At 35.0% G+C, this 15,486-nt stretch overlaps 2 protein-coding genes across 7 annotated transcripts; both read right to left on the bottom strand.

The window, feature by feature from the left end:
- Nucleotides 1-534: 534 nt before the first annotated feature.
- Nucleotides 535-7,759, bottom strand: LOC107488892 (tRNase Z TRZ1). 4 transcript variants are annotated; one of them, XM_016109676.3, is made up of 10 exons: nt 7,422-7,759; nt 7,052-7,137; nt 5,010-5,228; nt 4,428-4,590; nt 4,257-4,327; nt 3,696-3,791; nt 2,736-2,849; nt 1,711-1,779; nt 1,551-1,625; nt 540-1,434 (listed from the first exon to the last, which is right to left on the bottom strand). In XM_016109676.3, the coding sequence occupies exons 3-10, from the start codon at nt 5,217-5,219 to the stop codon at nt 1,360-1,362; spliced, it is 873 nt and encodes a 290-aa protein (XP_015965162.3). In that variant the 5' UTR covers nt 5,220-5,228; nt 7,052-7,137; nt 7,422-7,759; the 3' UTR covers nt 540-1,359. The 4 variants fall into 4 exon arrangements, with proteins under 4 accessions (XP_015965163.1, XP_015965162.3, XP_020998190.1 ...); XM_016109677.3 differs by lacking the exons at nt 7,052-7,137; nt 7,422-7,759 and adding an exon at nt 6,066-6,495 and having other exon boundaries at nt 535-1,434; XM_021142531.2 differs by lacking the exon at nt 7,052-7,137 and having other exon boundaries at nt 541-1,434; nt 7,422-7,754.
- Nucleotides 7,760-9,333: 1,574 nt separating this feature from the next.
- On the bottom strand, nt 9,334-14,725 carry LOC107488893 (pathogenesis-related homeodomain protein). Of its 3 annotated transcripts, none has more exons than XM_016109679.3 (11): nt 14,224-14,725; nt 13,330-13,903; nt 12,507-12,672; nt 12,264-12,387; nt 12,059-12,171; nt 11,614-11,949; nt 11,076-11,303; nt 10,897-10,986; nt 10,714-10,764; nt 10,168-10,413; nt 9,334-9,838 (listed from the first exon to the last, which is right to left on the bottom strand). In XM_016109679.3, the coding sequence occupies exons 2-11, from the start codon at nt 13,869-13,871 to the stop codon at nt 9,590-9,592; spliced, it is 2,145 nt and encodes a 714-aa protein (XP_015965165.1). In that variant the 5' UTR covers nt 13,872-13,903; nt 14,224-14,725; the 3' UTR covers nt 9,334-9,589. The 3 variants fall into 3 exon arrangements, with proteins under 3 accessions (XP_015965165.1, XP_015965167.1, XP_052118217.1); XM_016109681.3 differs by having other exon boundaries at nt 13,330-13,696; nt 14,224-14,724; XM_052262257.1 differs by having other exon boundaries at nt 13,330-14,725.
- Between the last annotated feature and the right edge of the window lie 761 nt (nt 14,726-15,486).

Below are 15,486 nucleotides of genomic sequence, written 5' to 3'. Positions count from 1 at the left end.
TGGTAATTGTAAATTATTGTTTCTGGCAAGATGATATTTGTTGCTGTGAGTGGTTAATCTTTGTTATTGTGCATGATTTTTTGGGGCTTACTTAAGGGATGCTTGTCATCTTTCTTTTTTGTAATGATCTCCACTTCAAAATCTTGAATCAAATGTTGTGTCTATCTTGTTGCTGATCATCCGCCATTTGTTAAAGATTAGACTCTAAGTACCTGACAATGGTGCCAATATTTCGAAATAATACATGAAATCAAGGTGATATGAGCCTAGACATGAGGTTTAGATTTTTTTGGATGACGGTTTCAACTTGTTCACCGAAATAGTGGATCTGTCTGACATCCTTGTTTAAACACTAATGGAATTGTAAAGGACTTTAATACTTAAATTAACAAGAACTTTAGACAAATTTAAATGAATTGTAATTGAAAAATATTTGAATTTGATAGTAAGTGATTGCTTGGCCACCACTCTCAATTTTCATCATTTACATTAGTAGGCAACTTCTTCAATATCTAGTGAGTTATCCCACATTAGAGTAATAAATGAATTAAATACAAATATATGGGATAGGGTTGACAAAATCTTATTTGCCATGCAAGTCAGGTCGAATATGGTTCATGAAACCCATGCCTCAAGTAAGTCGGTTAGATCAACCCATGTGGTTAACTAGCACAATTTGCGTGTATCTATTATACTTTTTCAGGATTTCCTGTTGAGGTGAATATTTATTTGGACCATAATTTTGGATCATGATATAAACCGTATCTATAAAAAATAAACTTCATTTGACCGAAGTACTGAATGGTTAATTTTAGAATTGACTTCATTAAATATTTTTCAAATTATTTTTTTTTTATCATCTTCAACTTTTTAACTTCTTAACCCATCTCAAGCCTTTAGTCTTTGCTACCACCATTACCCAACCTTTATAACATTAGCGATAAAATTAATAAGATTAAAAAGTAAAATTTTTAAAGGATAAAATTGTAATAAAAATCAGTGTTTTAGGTTTAATATCTATAACCAAATGCTAAATACATATATTTTGTGTCGTAGTGTGAGGGTACCTTTTAAAAATTTGTGCTCCCTGCACAGCCTAATTTGCTCACTGCTCGTCATTTTCCATCAATGACAATGTGCAGTTTGCCTATGACCACTTGCTAAAAAAGCGGCTGGATGGTTTTAAATTGCACCTACAATGGTGGTTGTGGATGTGGCGTGATGCGAAAATTGGGGTTAAAATGGTATACATAGTAAAGGTTGCAATTTCCGCTAAGATTCCAAAGCAGTTAACGCCTAAACAACAATCTTGTGGCCACATTGGTCACTCGTGTATTGAACCAAACTCCCAACTTCTTGTCAGAAACCTTCGGTAAGTGCAAAAGTTCGACCAGCTAGAGGGGGTGGCAAACCAGTTACAGCTTCTTCAATTTCCTGCATAGCATATGCATCACAAAGATATAGCAACATTCTCCCAGGATCCCAATCACAAAGATCAGGGCTTTGAGAGGTTGAATATATTATTTTCAAGATTGAAGGTAGCATCTTACCTCCACGGTGTAACGTGCTGAAAAGTGAATCAAGAGGATTGCTCTGTTCTTAAACCGTTCTGCATAACCAATTATCTGGAAAACAACAGTCATAATAAATAAATTGCCACTGAAATTTACATGATGCATTGACTGCTTTTTGTTGCAGTATATAGCATACCTCCGACAGATGTGTATGTCCATAATCTTTGGCATGCTCCACAGTGATTGAATTGTTCACGAAGGTACACTAAAAGAGAAAAGGAGAAAAGCCAAACTTAGTTCATTGAGGTTGCAAAACTACAATCTAATACTAATGTTGTCGCACAATTGCTATTCTATAACTTTGTCACATAAGCATGGTTTTTTGTAGGTGTCTATTTTCTTCTTACATGACCATCTAAACTTAACCATTTATCCATAGTGCATTTAGAAACAGTTCCGTTTATATTTATTTTTCTCACTAATTACAATCACCAACTCTCACTAATTATCATCACTAACTACACATCATATATTATTTTTTATTTGCTCACTCATCATCACTCTTAAATCATGGCCACAATGTTTCAACATTAAACTTCTATAAGTAACACTTACTACACTCGAGTTGTTTCATCCGATGATACATTCGAAGATTTCTATTGGTATTACTGTAAAAATTTAAAGTTCATATTACACATTTATAAAAATTTCAGTTCATTGTTATTAACTTTTGAGAGAAGCGAATTCTCAAACTTTTTCCAACAACAGATGAGTTTACACAACATCATTCCAACTAGGAAAGCAGATTTTTCGGTTAATAACTGACAAACAAAAAGAATCCAAACATAGTCCTTTTCATCCAGAGAGAAAGAAAAAGAGAAAGAGAAAGAGAGAAAAAGAGAACGTTAGTTGAATAGAAAAATTAGTTTACAAACTCTTTCCAAATAACATATACTTGTATTTATTTTTATTCATTCTAAATAAATATTATTTTTTCCTTCATTCTATGCAAGATTACTAAATTTATCATTAACCTAACACATACTTTCTTTGTTTCAAATAGAAAAAAGTATTATATACTACTATTTTGCAAAAAAATATATCCATCTTAATCTCACACATTACATGGGTCTAAGTCCAATCCATAAAGAATTATGAAACCTAGCACACACCATATTCAATGATTTATAAGTTTAAACATGTTGGATAGATATCGTTCACCTCTATGACAAGAATTCTAGCCCGCAAAACATCAGTGTTATTTTCATCAACTATGAAATCTGACATGGTGTCTCCCGTGAATGCGATCTCAGGTTCTGTCAAAGTGTATGTTATCTACCAAGTACCAAGCTTGATTAGCATGCAAAGTGAACCAAAAGATATAACAGATGATCCACCACAACTTCTACCACAAATAGAGTGCATTTGAACTTTTCACCAAACTTCCATGAAAATGATGCATGGATTATAAACAATATTCTTAAGCACAAAAAGTAATTCAGAGAATCTGGCTCAAAAAAAGAATGGAAAATGGTATCTATGATTTATACTATATCGCAAACTGTTGGTATCAGTGTATCTCAGTAACAATAACATGGATTTACTGAGGAAATGTAGAAAAATCTTAGGAAAACAAATACAGATAGTTACTGGTATTCAAGGGGATCTGGTTTCTCCCCACAAGTTCATTTCCTTTTATACTGCTCCTAAACAATTAAACTTGCCATCAACCCAATCTACCCATGAGTTGGTAGGCTGTTAAAATTTGAGCCCACACATTGCATAACACTCTTCCTCCTCACACAATGGCCCACACAAGCTACAGAAAGTTCAGTGCTTATGAGAATAAAAAATACTGAACAACAAATAACGACTCATTTGCCAATGTACTGCAAGAATAAACACTAAGTAATATGTAGTTCACCATTTTGAAGTTTAAGACCAAATATAAACCATACAAACATTGTGTTAATAGTCAGCTACAAGTTATAACCTCCTCCGTGGCCATGGCCATGGCCACCAATCACCATTCCATTTTGTGTGCATTTCATTCTTCTTATCAAATACAGATTAACGAAAGATACGGGAAAAATTCCAAACAATTGGGACAGATAGAGCACCATTAAAACTGCAACAATGTACGTGTTTCAAATTGTTGACAGTAGAATAATGAATACTGACCTCCACACCAGAAGACTTCAAATTCTTGATTTCATTTCCGGAAAGACCAATGTATTCTGGTTTAAGTTTCTGCCTTACATAGTACAGTATATAACCCTGCCCCAAAAGAGTGCATATTAATTAGATTAAATGCATATTAAGTATCTGTCTTACATCAAAATGCTTTTGGTTTCATAGAAAGGGTGTTGCTAAAGGTCATTCAAAATTTATCTGGTGAATATGGTGACAAATGGAAGTTTGATAAACATAATTTTTAAAGCTATTTTCAAGACTTAAATTACAAAATAGATGATTTTAACTTAAAAATAAACAGGTTTAAGACTTCAAATATCGAAAGGATCAAGTAAGAGATTACAAAATAATAAAGCCTTTCAAAAGTCATCTGCTATAGTGCCTCTCGGAATTGCCAATGGCACATAAACTGCAATGAGAAAGCATTATCAAAACAGCTACTCTCAGAGAGCACCAAAACCTAAAGCTACATTTTTTAAACAATGCCCTAGTCCATAGCACAAAGGAATATATAGCTTTTGACTCGAGCAGCAATTGCTGGTCGGGTACCTGGCTGGGTATAACATGGTAAGTCCGAAATGCTTTTACTTTGAGATCTTTTCTCAAATAAAACTCCTCTCCTGCAAATGTAAGCCATGTATTAGCAACTACTGCGCATGATTGGAATAACTCAAAACCTTGGATCTTAGTGGAATAAGTTTGATTGAAATTAACCATTACCTACATCTAACCCAATCAAGTTGTGCTTGAGCTCTGAATGGTCCATTTTCCTATGGACTTCAAAGAGTTTCTCTACGTCATCTTTTACTGAAATTGGTACAATAATTGTTGGTGGCTTCATACGGTACAGGCCACGTGTGGCAACATACATCGGTAGTCCTCCCTGATAAATCATTTGTATGTCACAAGACAGAATTTCAACAACAAAATAATTTAGCCATACATTCGCTAGATAAAACCCCAATGCAAAATATTAGGCTATTAGCATAAAGGGCAGCTCGCTGCGCAAGCATCCCCATTAATGCAGGATTTGGGGAAGGGTTGCACCGTGTAATGTATGCAGCCTAACCTGATAATTACATCATTGGCTGTTTCCACGGTTTGAACCTGTGACCCCTTGACGTTAAGATCACACGGAGACAACAGAACCGTTGTTCCAAGGCTCCCCATCAAAGTATTAGCTTAAACAATAAACAAAAAATTATTCATATACTGGTTTAATAATATTATTACAATGTGATACATGTGCAACAAAATTCCAAACAGGATCTCATGCATGCATTATGCACAAAGAAGACTAACTATGTGATCCATGTGCGCATGGGAGATCAACAGAAAGTCTTGGGAAACGGCACGAGGTGGGCAGCGACCAATGTCGAAAGCTACTTTAAGAGTGGGAAACATGATGCAAGTTTCATGGCCTCCAATGGAAAGACCCCCAACTGGGTATCCCTCAATATTCAGATCCTTTGCTTTCTTTGAAGAATTTGGCTGCTCACTTTTCGCCTCCATAAATAATAACTGATATAACAGAAAAGAAGAAAATCATAAGAGGAAGTAACATGAAATCAGAACAATTAGTATAGGAACTAGAACCATTAACCTAAAAGAAGATAAAAAATAGAAGTCTAATCACAGGGTAACTTAAAAGTATACAAACGCATGATTCAAATTCAAATGAGAAACACAATCGTTAAATTTAGTGTTGACTCTTTTGTACAATTCCCAAATTGCCATTTTTATTATCTTCTCTATCACAGTCCTCTTAAACATATCTATCACAGTTCTCTTTAACATAATTGAATCAAACATACAATCCTAATAATAATCCTCAACCCCTTCACCTCCCTCACTCACCGTTCTCATCCGCTTAACTTCTTAATCTCCACTCTCACTGGCTCAACCTCATTCTCTCAGTCACAGAGGTGGCCTCACTCACCATAATCACCTCCCTCATCCTCCCTCGCACGCCACCCTCAGCTGGCTCAACCACCTCCAGTGATCTCCAACTCCCCCAGATCGTCACCGCCAGCTTAGTCCCTGCCAGATCTACTTCTTGTCGCCATAAACTCAAGACATTTTCTAATTCAGAATTTCTACTGCTCAACATCCATTCAAAACACTCAGAAACAAAAACTCCAGATTTACAATCGAAGCTTCTGGATCTGGTACCAACCTCCCTGGATGCAGAATCAAGCTCTCCGGACGAAGGCGGTTGTGGGCGGCGCGAAATAGACTCGGCTGAAGAAGCCGACAATGGAACCCCTTTGAACACCATTGTCGCGCGACGAACGGCAAGCAACAGTGCCGTCGTGAAGGAGAAGCGGAGCAAAGAAGACGAAAACAAGTTCTATTTACCTTGATGGAGCAGCAATGGGGAAAGGTGAAGATCTCGGATCTTGTGGGTTCCGTCGCGAACTTCTGATCGTGGCTATGCCACCACCACTCAACGGCGGTCTTCCCTTGGGACCGGAAAGATGAGATGCGCGGCCACGAATAACGACAACGCCACCAGAGAGAACAATAGCAGGTAATAGAGAGAGAAGAGAAAAGGGGGAGATGGCTCTCTGGAACAGATTTTGGTCTGGGAAGGGGTGAAAAGGGAGAAGTCTCAACCCTGCTCTGCTGTTTATCCTGGATTTTTTTATTTTGGTTTTGAATTTGATTCTGGAAAGTAGTTGAAGAGTTGAGATGGAGAAGATAATAATAAAAAAGGGCAATTTGGCCATTTGGGAATTGTACAAAAGAGTCAACACTAAATTTAACGATTGGATATTTTTGTGAAACAATATATATTTTTCATGGGTACAATGCCAATTTAATTTTTTTTTATAATTAGTTTTGTCAGCATTCAAATCTTTGATGATCAAAAATAGCTATTTACTCCAAATTCAAATATCAAAGTTGATAATTAAAAAAAAAAAAATCAAAACGCATATAAATGACAAACACAAACTTACCCAGAAACTCATCACATAAGCAACAAAAATTCAGAATAAAAAAAAAATCTAATTAAAGTAATCAGCAAACAATTGAAAACACAAACTTACACAAAAAAAAAAATTCTAATTAGCTTCTCCAATATTCTGGCAACAAGCATCAAGAATCACATCCGCATATGAACCAATCTCAGCAGCAATATTTTTTTCAAGATGTGTAAAACAAACCATCCCCTGCTCCCTGAAAATCCTAAAAAGAAAGAGATTTATCAATAATTGACCAACTTCTATTTTAACATTCAAACCTTCTAAACAGTTCTCCTAAAAAATTAGTACAACCTCAGAAGAAACTACAAGTCTAAAACCCAACTTCATGTTTCAGTTGCAGTTACAACAATAGCATACCTTCACCTCCGGCGACCAATGATCAATGGCAATCAGCGAACTAGGAATCACCAATCCACAAAACTTGCCCAAAAGAGAATAATAACCTATGACAACAAAACCAATTCAAACCCCTAAATAGCTCAATTCTCAATGCATCACAAAGGGACAAAATATAACTAGAACCAAGGTTCACTCTTTTATCTTCCCCTTTGTGCTTGAACAACAATCAAATCTCTGTAACACTAGTTGCTACAGAGAAACAAACCATACTCTAAATGAATCGTATTAAAACTTAAGTAGCACCCTTTTGTACAAAATGTGCTTTACAATTAAAAACCAAACATGATTTTGCCAATTATGCTGAATTCAATTGATACTCAATTTGAACCTTTCGAATTGCAGTTTGAGAGGCGACGTCGGCGATTGCAAGGCTTCTGAGAGGGAGGAGTTGACGGGAGGGAGACAGCGACGACAACGTCTACAAAGTGGCTGGAAGGTGATGATTGCGACGGCAACGAAGGCAAGAGCGAGGAAAGCGAAAACGGGCGAGCTTGTGCCGGCGAAGTGAAGGAGACGACGGCGGAGAAGGGAATGCGGGAGCTGGGTAGGAGGAGAGCACAGCTGGCAGACAGCTGGGAGAGGAAGAAAATGATTTCAGAGAGTGACGTGAGTGCGTTTAGGGTGAGATTGTTTTTAGAGAAACTGTTTCTTCCTTTTTTAAAAAAAAAAAAAACTTCAAACGGCATCGCTTTTAGGGTTTTAATTCTGAACCAAAAATCTTTAAAAAAATCTGTCCGGCTCACATGATTTAGCAGTTAACTGCTGATTCAATCGGTTTTTTCATTTATTTTTTGTTAGGTGGTTTCTTATGTCAACCACTCAACCAAATCAACTCGAGAATTGGTTTTTAATTAACTCAGTGGAACTAACTGGTTTGATTCGGTTCAATTTTTAAAATTATAGTTTGAAATTTAAAATTTTTAATTAAATTCTTGTAATGAAATCAACTTAAATTGGTGGAATGACCACATAGTCTGTTTAAACAAGTGTTAGAGATTCGAATTTCGTCTTAAAAAACTCAGTTGCACATTTTCTATCCGCAAAAGAGTTCAAGAGTTTGTCTTTTAATATCTGATTATTTTTTTTCTATTTTTGTACAATTAAAAAATTAAGGAAATTTATATTTTGTTTTTTCTAGGTTTATTCTATTTCATATTTTTAATGATGAAAAATGTGAAGTGTGTGTTTGTGGATTCATTTTCCAGGTTCGGATAGTGTTAGATAAAAAAAAAGAAAGAATTCTATATAATTTGACATTAAAATTCGTAATAGAAGCATTTTCTTTTGTAAGAAAGAAAATAAAAGCCAGAAACTACTTAAACAGATGGACAGTTTTACTTAAAACTATTCTCAAACTCGTCTTAAGGAAAGGAAAGTTCCACTTGATAGAGTTGTAATCTCATCGCTATCTTTGCCACCGTATTCGCATATCTCATAATCAAATGAAAGTCAACAAACCAATTCTAATGCATGATATCCCTTATTTTGAGCACTAATGGATCAATAAACCTAAAATCATCTTGATAATTAGTAACAAGATTAAACAACATCTTACAAATAACATCTCATTCACGCACATCCCTAAGAGATAACCTCTCCAAATAGCAAACAATTCCCCTTGAAAAATATTATTACTCTCAATCATTCTTAAATACCCTCTTTGCCAACACTCATTACAATCTTTGATAATGCAAGCAAAACCAATACTATCACCAGAACTAGGATAACTAGTATCACAATTAATCTTAAAAGTACCTACAGATGGAGGATTCCAAAAACCACTTAAAATAGAAGAAAGGGACATACGTTGTAATTCAAAAACACTCCCAAGCTTCTTTTCTGAAGCTAAAGCTAGACAAATCACTTTTTCCAAAGGCTCAGTCTCACGAGAATTAAAGATGTTATTATTCCTTACTCGCCATATTCGCCAAAGTCGTGAAAAGAACCTGAACGGATTCTCTCTGCTATGACACAAGAACTAGTTCTTCAAATCCAAAGGATGACAAGAATTATCCAACCCTGTGATACAAGCTGAGCTTTCCTCCCAACTAAAAAGCTGCCTACACAACCACAAATAATTATTGCGTGAGTCATAAACTTTGGATGCAGCCTCAAACCAATGCTAACCCGCTTTCGAATCTGTTTGCAGATCTAGATTGTAAAAAAGAATGTTATCTTTCAGATTCTGAGATACAGGAGAATAAAGAGTCTCCAAATGCTAGAGAGAGAGAGAGAGAGGGTTCTTACAATGAGCAATTGCTAATGTTAAATTATCAATATGTATAAGCAAATCCAACTTCAACAGGTTTGCGTCACTTCTTTCATTTTCTTTGGGGTACATTATGACAATGAAGCTTGAATCTAAACTACTCCTAGTGGCTCACCTTTTAGGTTTGCTTCACTTTCATTATACAACAAAAAACATTGTATATATTATATAACCTTCTGTTAAAAAAATAAAATAAAATAAATGGTACTAAATAATCTACTAATTATTCAACCTTTTTCCCTTAACTGAGCTGTGGGCACATATATAACACATGGTTCCTTTGCACCCTTTGCTCTGTGGTTTTGAACTTCAATTAATTTAACCTTCATGCTATCTAGTTTAGCCTTCAATTTGCTAAGTCTTTCAAATTCCAACTCTGCTGCCTTAGAGTCTCCTCCAAACACAAATTCCATCTTTCTTTTCTTTTCTTGTAGCAGCTTCTTCAAGCCAACATCATCACTCCCTTCTTCCAAGTCCTGAAAATGTGAAAATTTGCGAATTATGATCCTTCTTCAAGCCAACATCATTAAGGCATCTATGCTTGTAAGGGGTAATCCAATCCAATCCAATTCAATTAAAACCATTAAAACGATTAGAACTGCAAAAATTTGGATTGAATTTGATCTTACTTTTAACACACTACATGGATTAGATAGAATTTCAGATTTGATTTTCAACGAAATCTTTACTTTCATCTTATTATACACTCAGTTTTTTGCTTTGCCAGAGCTTGTTTGTGCAGAAAGTTACTTCCAAAGCACCAAAATGCATACAGAATGTGAGATTTGTGATAATAGGTAAGTACCTTGTTGCCATTTTCTGCTGTCTTAGCAGGAGATATTTCCGGTTGCCTTTTTTTCCAAATACTGCCAGATGACTTCACTTTCTGTCTATCGGTAATACCGTTACCATTATTCGGTGAATGAACCATCGCAATTTTAGAGGCCTTTGATTTCTGCAAAATCTCATCTTTGTCCACATTTTGTAAACTGGAACCCTTCGAGGTCTTACACAACAAACTCAAAGGCAGCTCTCCTCCTTCGACTTGATGCTGAACAAAACTCACTCATGTTAGAGTTATTACAAATTCAAACTAGTATCCAATAGCATAACATGATACTAAATCCTTAAGTCTTCACAAGCTTGATGTTCCAAGAACAATTCAAGGTTTGATAACATCCTAGTTTACACTTCACTGCAAATTTATCAGTGCCTCTAGAAAAATTCATCAATCACAATTTGTCCTACTTCTTACTCTCAGACAACTATTCAAATCAAAGTGTCATTGTTGCATCCTTCCATATACATACATACATGCAGCGAAAGTGAAAATCCAAACACTATCACTAACCTTCCTGGTTTTAAGAGCTAAGTAACGAGCATTTTTAAACCACTTGCTAACCTGCATTTTATAATGCGTTAGTAAAGAAAAACAATGCAATAAGTGTGGGAAGCTAATGCAGTTTGCATATAAAATTCAGAATAAAATAGAAACAAGATAGTGAAGATACAGCAAGAGCCTGTAAGGAACAACCTTTGCAGCATCGATTCCCAACTCTTTTGAAATGTGTTCCTTCACGGATCTCGGAGGAAGTTCATTGTCTGCGAAAACTTGGCGAAGCTTCTGGCACATTTCATTAAAAACTAGGCACAGATTAGTGACTATATAACTCTATACTTGAATTAAGCTGGAATTATTGTGTTAAGTAATACCTCAACTGCATGATGTGGAATTCTGAAGCAAGATCTTTTTATATGTGTGTGTGTGCCCTCTCTTACTGTATCGTTGTTCTCATTATTCGGAAATTTATTATCGCTTTCGTGCAGCGTCATAAGTGTATTAGCAGCATCAGATTCCTTTTCTCTCCGCTTTCTTTTGCCAGGACCCCAGTCTTCATCTTCACTCACTTGTTCACATGGAGGAGCATCCTTAAACATTTCCTACATAGATATATGAACTCAAATGATTTTTCATTTTGCATGATCTTAATCATCATTGAAATATAGCCAGAGAAGGAAATAACAAACTCAACTCTTTGGATGCGATTCCACACACAAAACATAATCAAATACATCATCTACATGACATGATGACAATCTAATACAATCAATATTCCAATTCATAAACAGAAATCCAATAAGTTAACAAAAAGCCTTGATGCTTTGAGCAATCGACCGAAGCTAAGTTGTCAACTTTGCTCCGAAAACATTAGTATATTCTTATGCTGTATAAGAACTTATATATACTCACATCATAAAGTTTCCTGTAGTCAACTGCTTTACGCTGCCTGCGGCTGCATACTATTTCCCCATATCCATCAGAATCAACGCAACTATTAACAGAAAGATATTCAAGGCTCATGGCTTTGTCTACAGGAGAATATTCATCGTTTAAGGACGAAAGACTGATAGAGCTGCTTGAATCAGATGGACTTTCATCAGTGCCTTCTGCATTGATGTTGTGAGTGTTTTCTCTCCTGTCCGGGTTATAATCATCATCTTCTGGATCATCTGACGGCCATTCTTCTTCCGGATTTAATAAAGCGGCACAATCATCTGGTACAGTAGCTTCTTCCTTGAATACATCCTTAATTCAAGAAAGAATGTTACATCTGTCAGTAGTGATAATGTATCAATTATCTAGAGACAATTGAAAATCTGAAAAAATGGTGCAAGAAATTATTAGTGTAAAATACCTGCCATGTACTGTCCAAGGAGAAGTCGGTCCCAAGATGAGCATTCGTTGCCTCGAGTATTTCCATCTTACATTCACAAAACTTGCAAAACCAGCATTGGTCTCCAGGAGGAACTGTGCAGTGTAAATAAGCAATTTGGTAATGAACAGTCATCGACACCTGAAAAGGCTATAGAACAAGTTGAAATGCATGGAAGGGAACTCACTATTTTCAGTGTCCAACGGTGGGTCGAGACATCTTTGGTGAAAAGCACGATTGCATGTGCCGTCGCAGAGTATAATGTCATTATCGGGGAATGCTTCAGGCAACTTGCATTTTGCACAGAATATCTACTTGAAGAGAAAAGAGAAAAATGAACATACAGAACATGTTTGATCCAAAGCATGATTGAATGAGCCATCAGAGTATAAAGATCACTATCAAGAGAAGCTTTAATCAACTTGCTCACATGTTCATGATAAACAGATCCATCTGGAGCAATGACGGAATCTTCAATCCTGCCCACAGAACTAAGAGCATCCAACTGGCAAATGACATCGCGAATACCAAGTTTACATTTTAAAATCTGCTTCTTTGCTCTTTGTAGTTCCTTCTCCGGTCTAATCTTTTCTCGACTGTGAAAAGATTTTCCACAAAAAAAGAACAAGATCATCCACAAAGTAATTTATCAATGCAATGTTCAAAACTATATGTTATTTATCCATGGAAGTATGGAACCAGTATGCATCTAAAGGGATTAACGAATTTTAGTTTCATTATTCTTATATGACCATATTGAATTGTAACTTCAAAAGTTTAAACAGCATACGTAGAATTCTGTAAGATTATTCAGCAGAGAATGCATTCCTTAAAGACAAGGAAACTGGATCTTTAAGCACAAGTTTCTAAAAGAAAATCAATTTCAAATCATTTTGTTACATTTCATGATAGACCACCATGAAGTTGTTTGTTCTGCAAAGTCAACTCCACCAAGTGGAACAAGACTTGGTTTTTGCTGTCGTCGTATATGGATTACACCTTATTTTCTAAGTTTCATACAAAATCTATGAATTTAGATGTTTATCCTTGCTTCATATTTGTGCCTTTTACTATCAACTTAACACACCCTGGAGACTAAGAACAACAGCGAAAATCCAATAATCTAAAAGCCATATCCTAGTCAAGAAATGATACATAACTTATAGTAATAACAAATTAACAATGCCTTCACAGATTCTCTAACAATGACAATAAGAAAAATAGACAGCTTAAAGAAAATAAAAAATTAGTACCTTTGACCTTTCCAGCCTTCTCCAGAGTATGCATCTATAAGGTTCTGCTCTACCTTCATTTTGATTAACAGATACCTTGTTCTCCTCTGCAGGCGCAAAGCATCATCAAGATCCACATTATCCCTTCGCCTTTTCCTCCTTCTCCTTCTCTTAACTTTTTGAATATTCACTTCCCCATCAGCATCGTTCCTGTCGACAATAGGACAAAAAGAAATTTTCTCCCCCGGTTGCTTTGTCGAAGAGAGCATCTGCAAAGATTTCCCATCATTGTAATGCATATTTTGTCCAACAATCAATTTTTCACTTGAAGCACCTTTGATTGACCCCTTGATGGAAGAAGAATCAGTTGCTGTGCCCCTTGATGTGGCTGTGCAAACAACGAGTTTGTGAGGTTTCGATTTCAATTTCTGCTTCTTCCCTTGGCCTTTGTTACTACTTGTTTCGAATCTCGGTGACAAATCAAGCTTTGAATCAGTATGTTCCCTTGAGTGACTGGATTTTCTAAATCCTCTCTTATTTAACTTTTTCTCAGTATCTCGCATATTAATTGATCATGTATAACCCACAAGTTCAGCTGAGAATATCACTAAACAAATTCAGTGGAAGAAGAAAACTCTTATGATGTTCTAGACCATGATCACTAAACAAATTCAATTAGTCCTTTTAAGAACCATGACTCAACTAAGCTAACAAACACTTCCAGCCCCAAGGCAATTTATCCACAGCCAAATTTTTGGTCCAAACAAAGAAAGAAAAAGAAAAGAAAGCCACAAGACCTTAATTTTTGTTAAGACACCACAAGATGCAAGCTCAATTTTTTATAATACCCCACAAGTTCAAACCCAAAAACAACGAGAAACCCACTCGAGTTTAAGGCCAATTAAGGAAACTAACCTGTAAAGAAGTCAAAGTACGGTGAAAGATCTGAACTTTATGTAGCACTGAAGCTATCTCAAAAGGCAAAGCAAAAACCATTGAACCTTTTGAACTGAGTGGGTTATATGAATGTGAAATTGGGACTCAGAATCCCAATGTTCACAGATAGACTAGAAACAACGGCTAAGCTTTAAATGTTTCTTGTTGTTATTCTTCTTCTTCTTCCTAGTTCTTTTCTTCCCCCATTAACTCCACTTTTGTTGTGTAATGTGTTGTGTACCTTCTTATATAATTACAGTCCCAGAAAAAAGTGTTCACCACTGTTGTTTTGTCCCTCTCTTAATTTCTAACCGAAATTGCATCTTTGCCACAAACACAAGCAAATTTCCCCTTTGACAATTCTTTGATATTGTCTCTCAATTTTCAAATGAAATGTGATATGTAGAAGAGACAGAAAATTCTTCCTTTTCGAAGAGGATAAATTCCATCAAATGAAAGATGTGTATTGTGGAAAGCAAACGAAATTATTACTTGGTGAATTGAAGATATTGCCATTGTGGTTTTTAAAGGCATTTCATTATTTGCGTGAGAATAACAATTCAAAATGCGTTAGAAAAATGTTATATAAATAAGAAATAATGGATTTTAACAACTATACATGACAACTATTTTACACTAAAAGTAATATAAATATATATAAAAGCTTATTATGTGTAGCCATATAATTATATAGTATTTTATACTTATTGTATGACAGTACTGTAAGCAGCTGAAATGACCTATTATGTAATCAACTAAGATTAGGGTTCTTGTTGACTAATTCTGTATCATTTTAGCAATTAAAGGACACAATGATCTTTAACAAATTATAAAGAATTCAAATATATGGCAATTATCGTATAATATTAAACATTGTACCTTAAACATTGTATCTTAAGCATAAAAAATTAAACACACACATATCAAAAGAACATATTCAGTTAGGTTAGACCCCTGAGGTATTTGATTGATTTATTAAACTAAATCTTATATAATATTATGCATCTATTTATAATATTATATTAAATAATATAAAATGATAATTTTACACCTTTTCTGTAATAATATCATTTTAAAACAATTTTTTCTACACATTCCAGATACAAAAGAAAATTATCATGTAATCATTTTTCAACTAAAATATTTAAATAAAAAGTAATGGTTACATAATTAATTATACTAAAAATTGAATATACTAATAAATAATTATTAAAGTAAATTTGATTTTTCAAACATTTCCAA

Source organism: Arachis duranensis, chromosome 5 (assembly GCF_000817695.3).
Source record: "Arachis duranensis cultivar V14167 chromosome 5, aradu.V14167.gnm2.J7QH, whole genome shotgun sequence".
NCBI lineage: Eukaryota > Viridiplantae > Streptophyta > Magnoliopsida > Fabales > Fabaceae > Arachis > Arachis duranensis.
The sequence above is the reverse complement of the archived record's forward strand: the minus strand, read 5'-3'. Positions and strand labels throughout refer to the sequence as shown.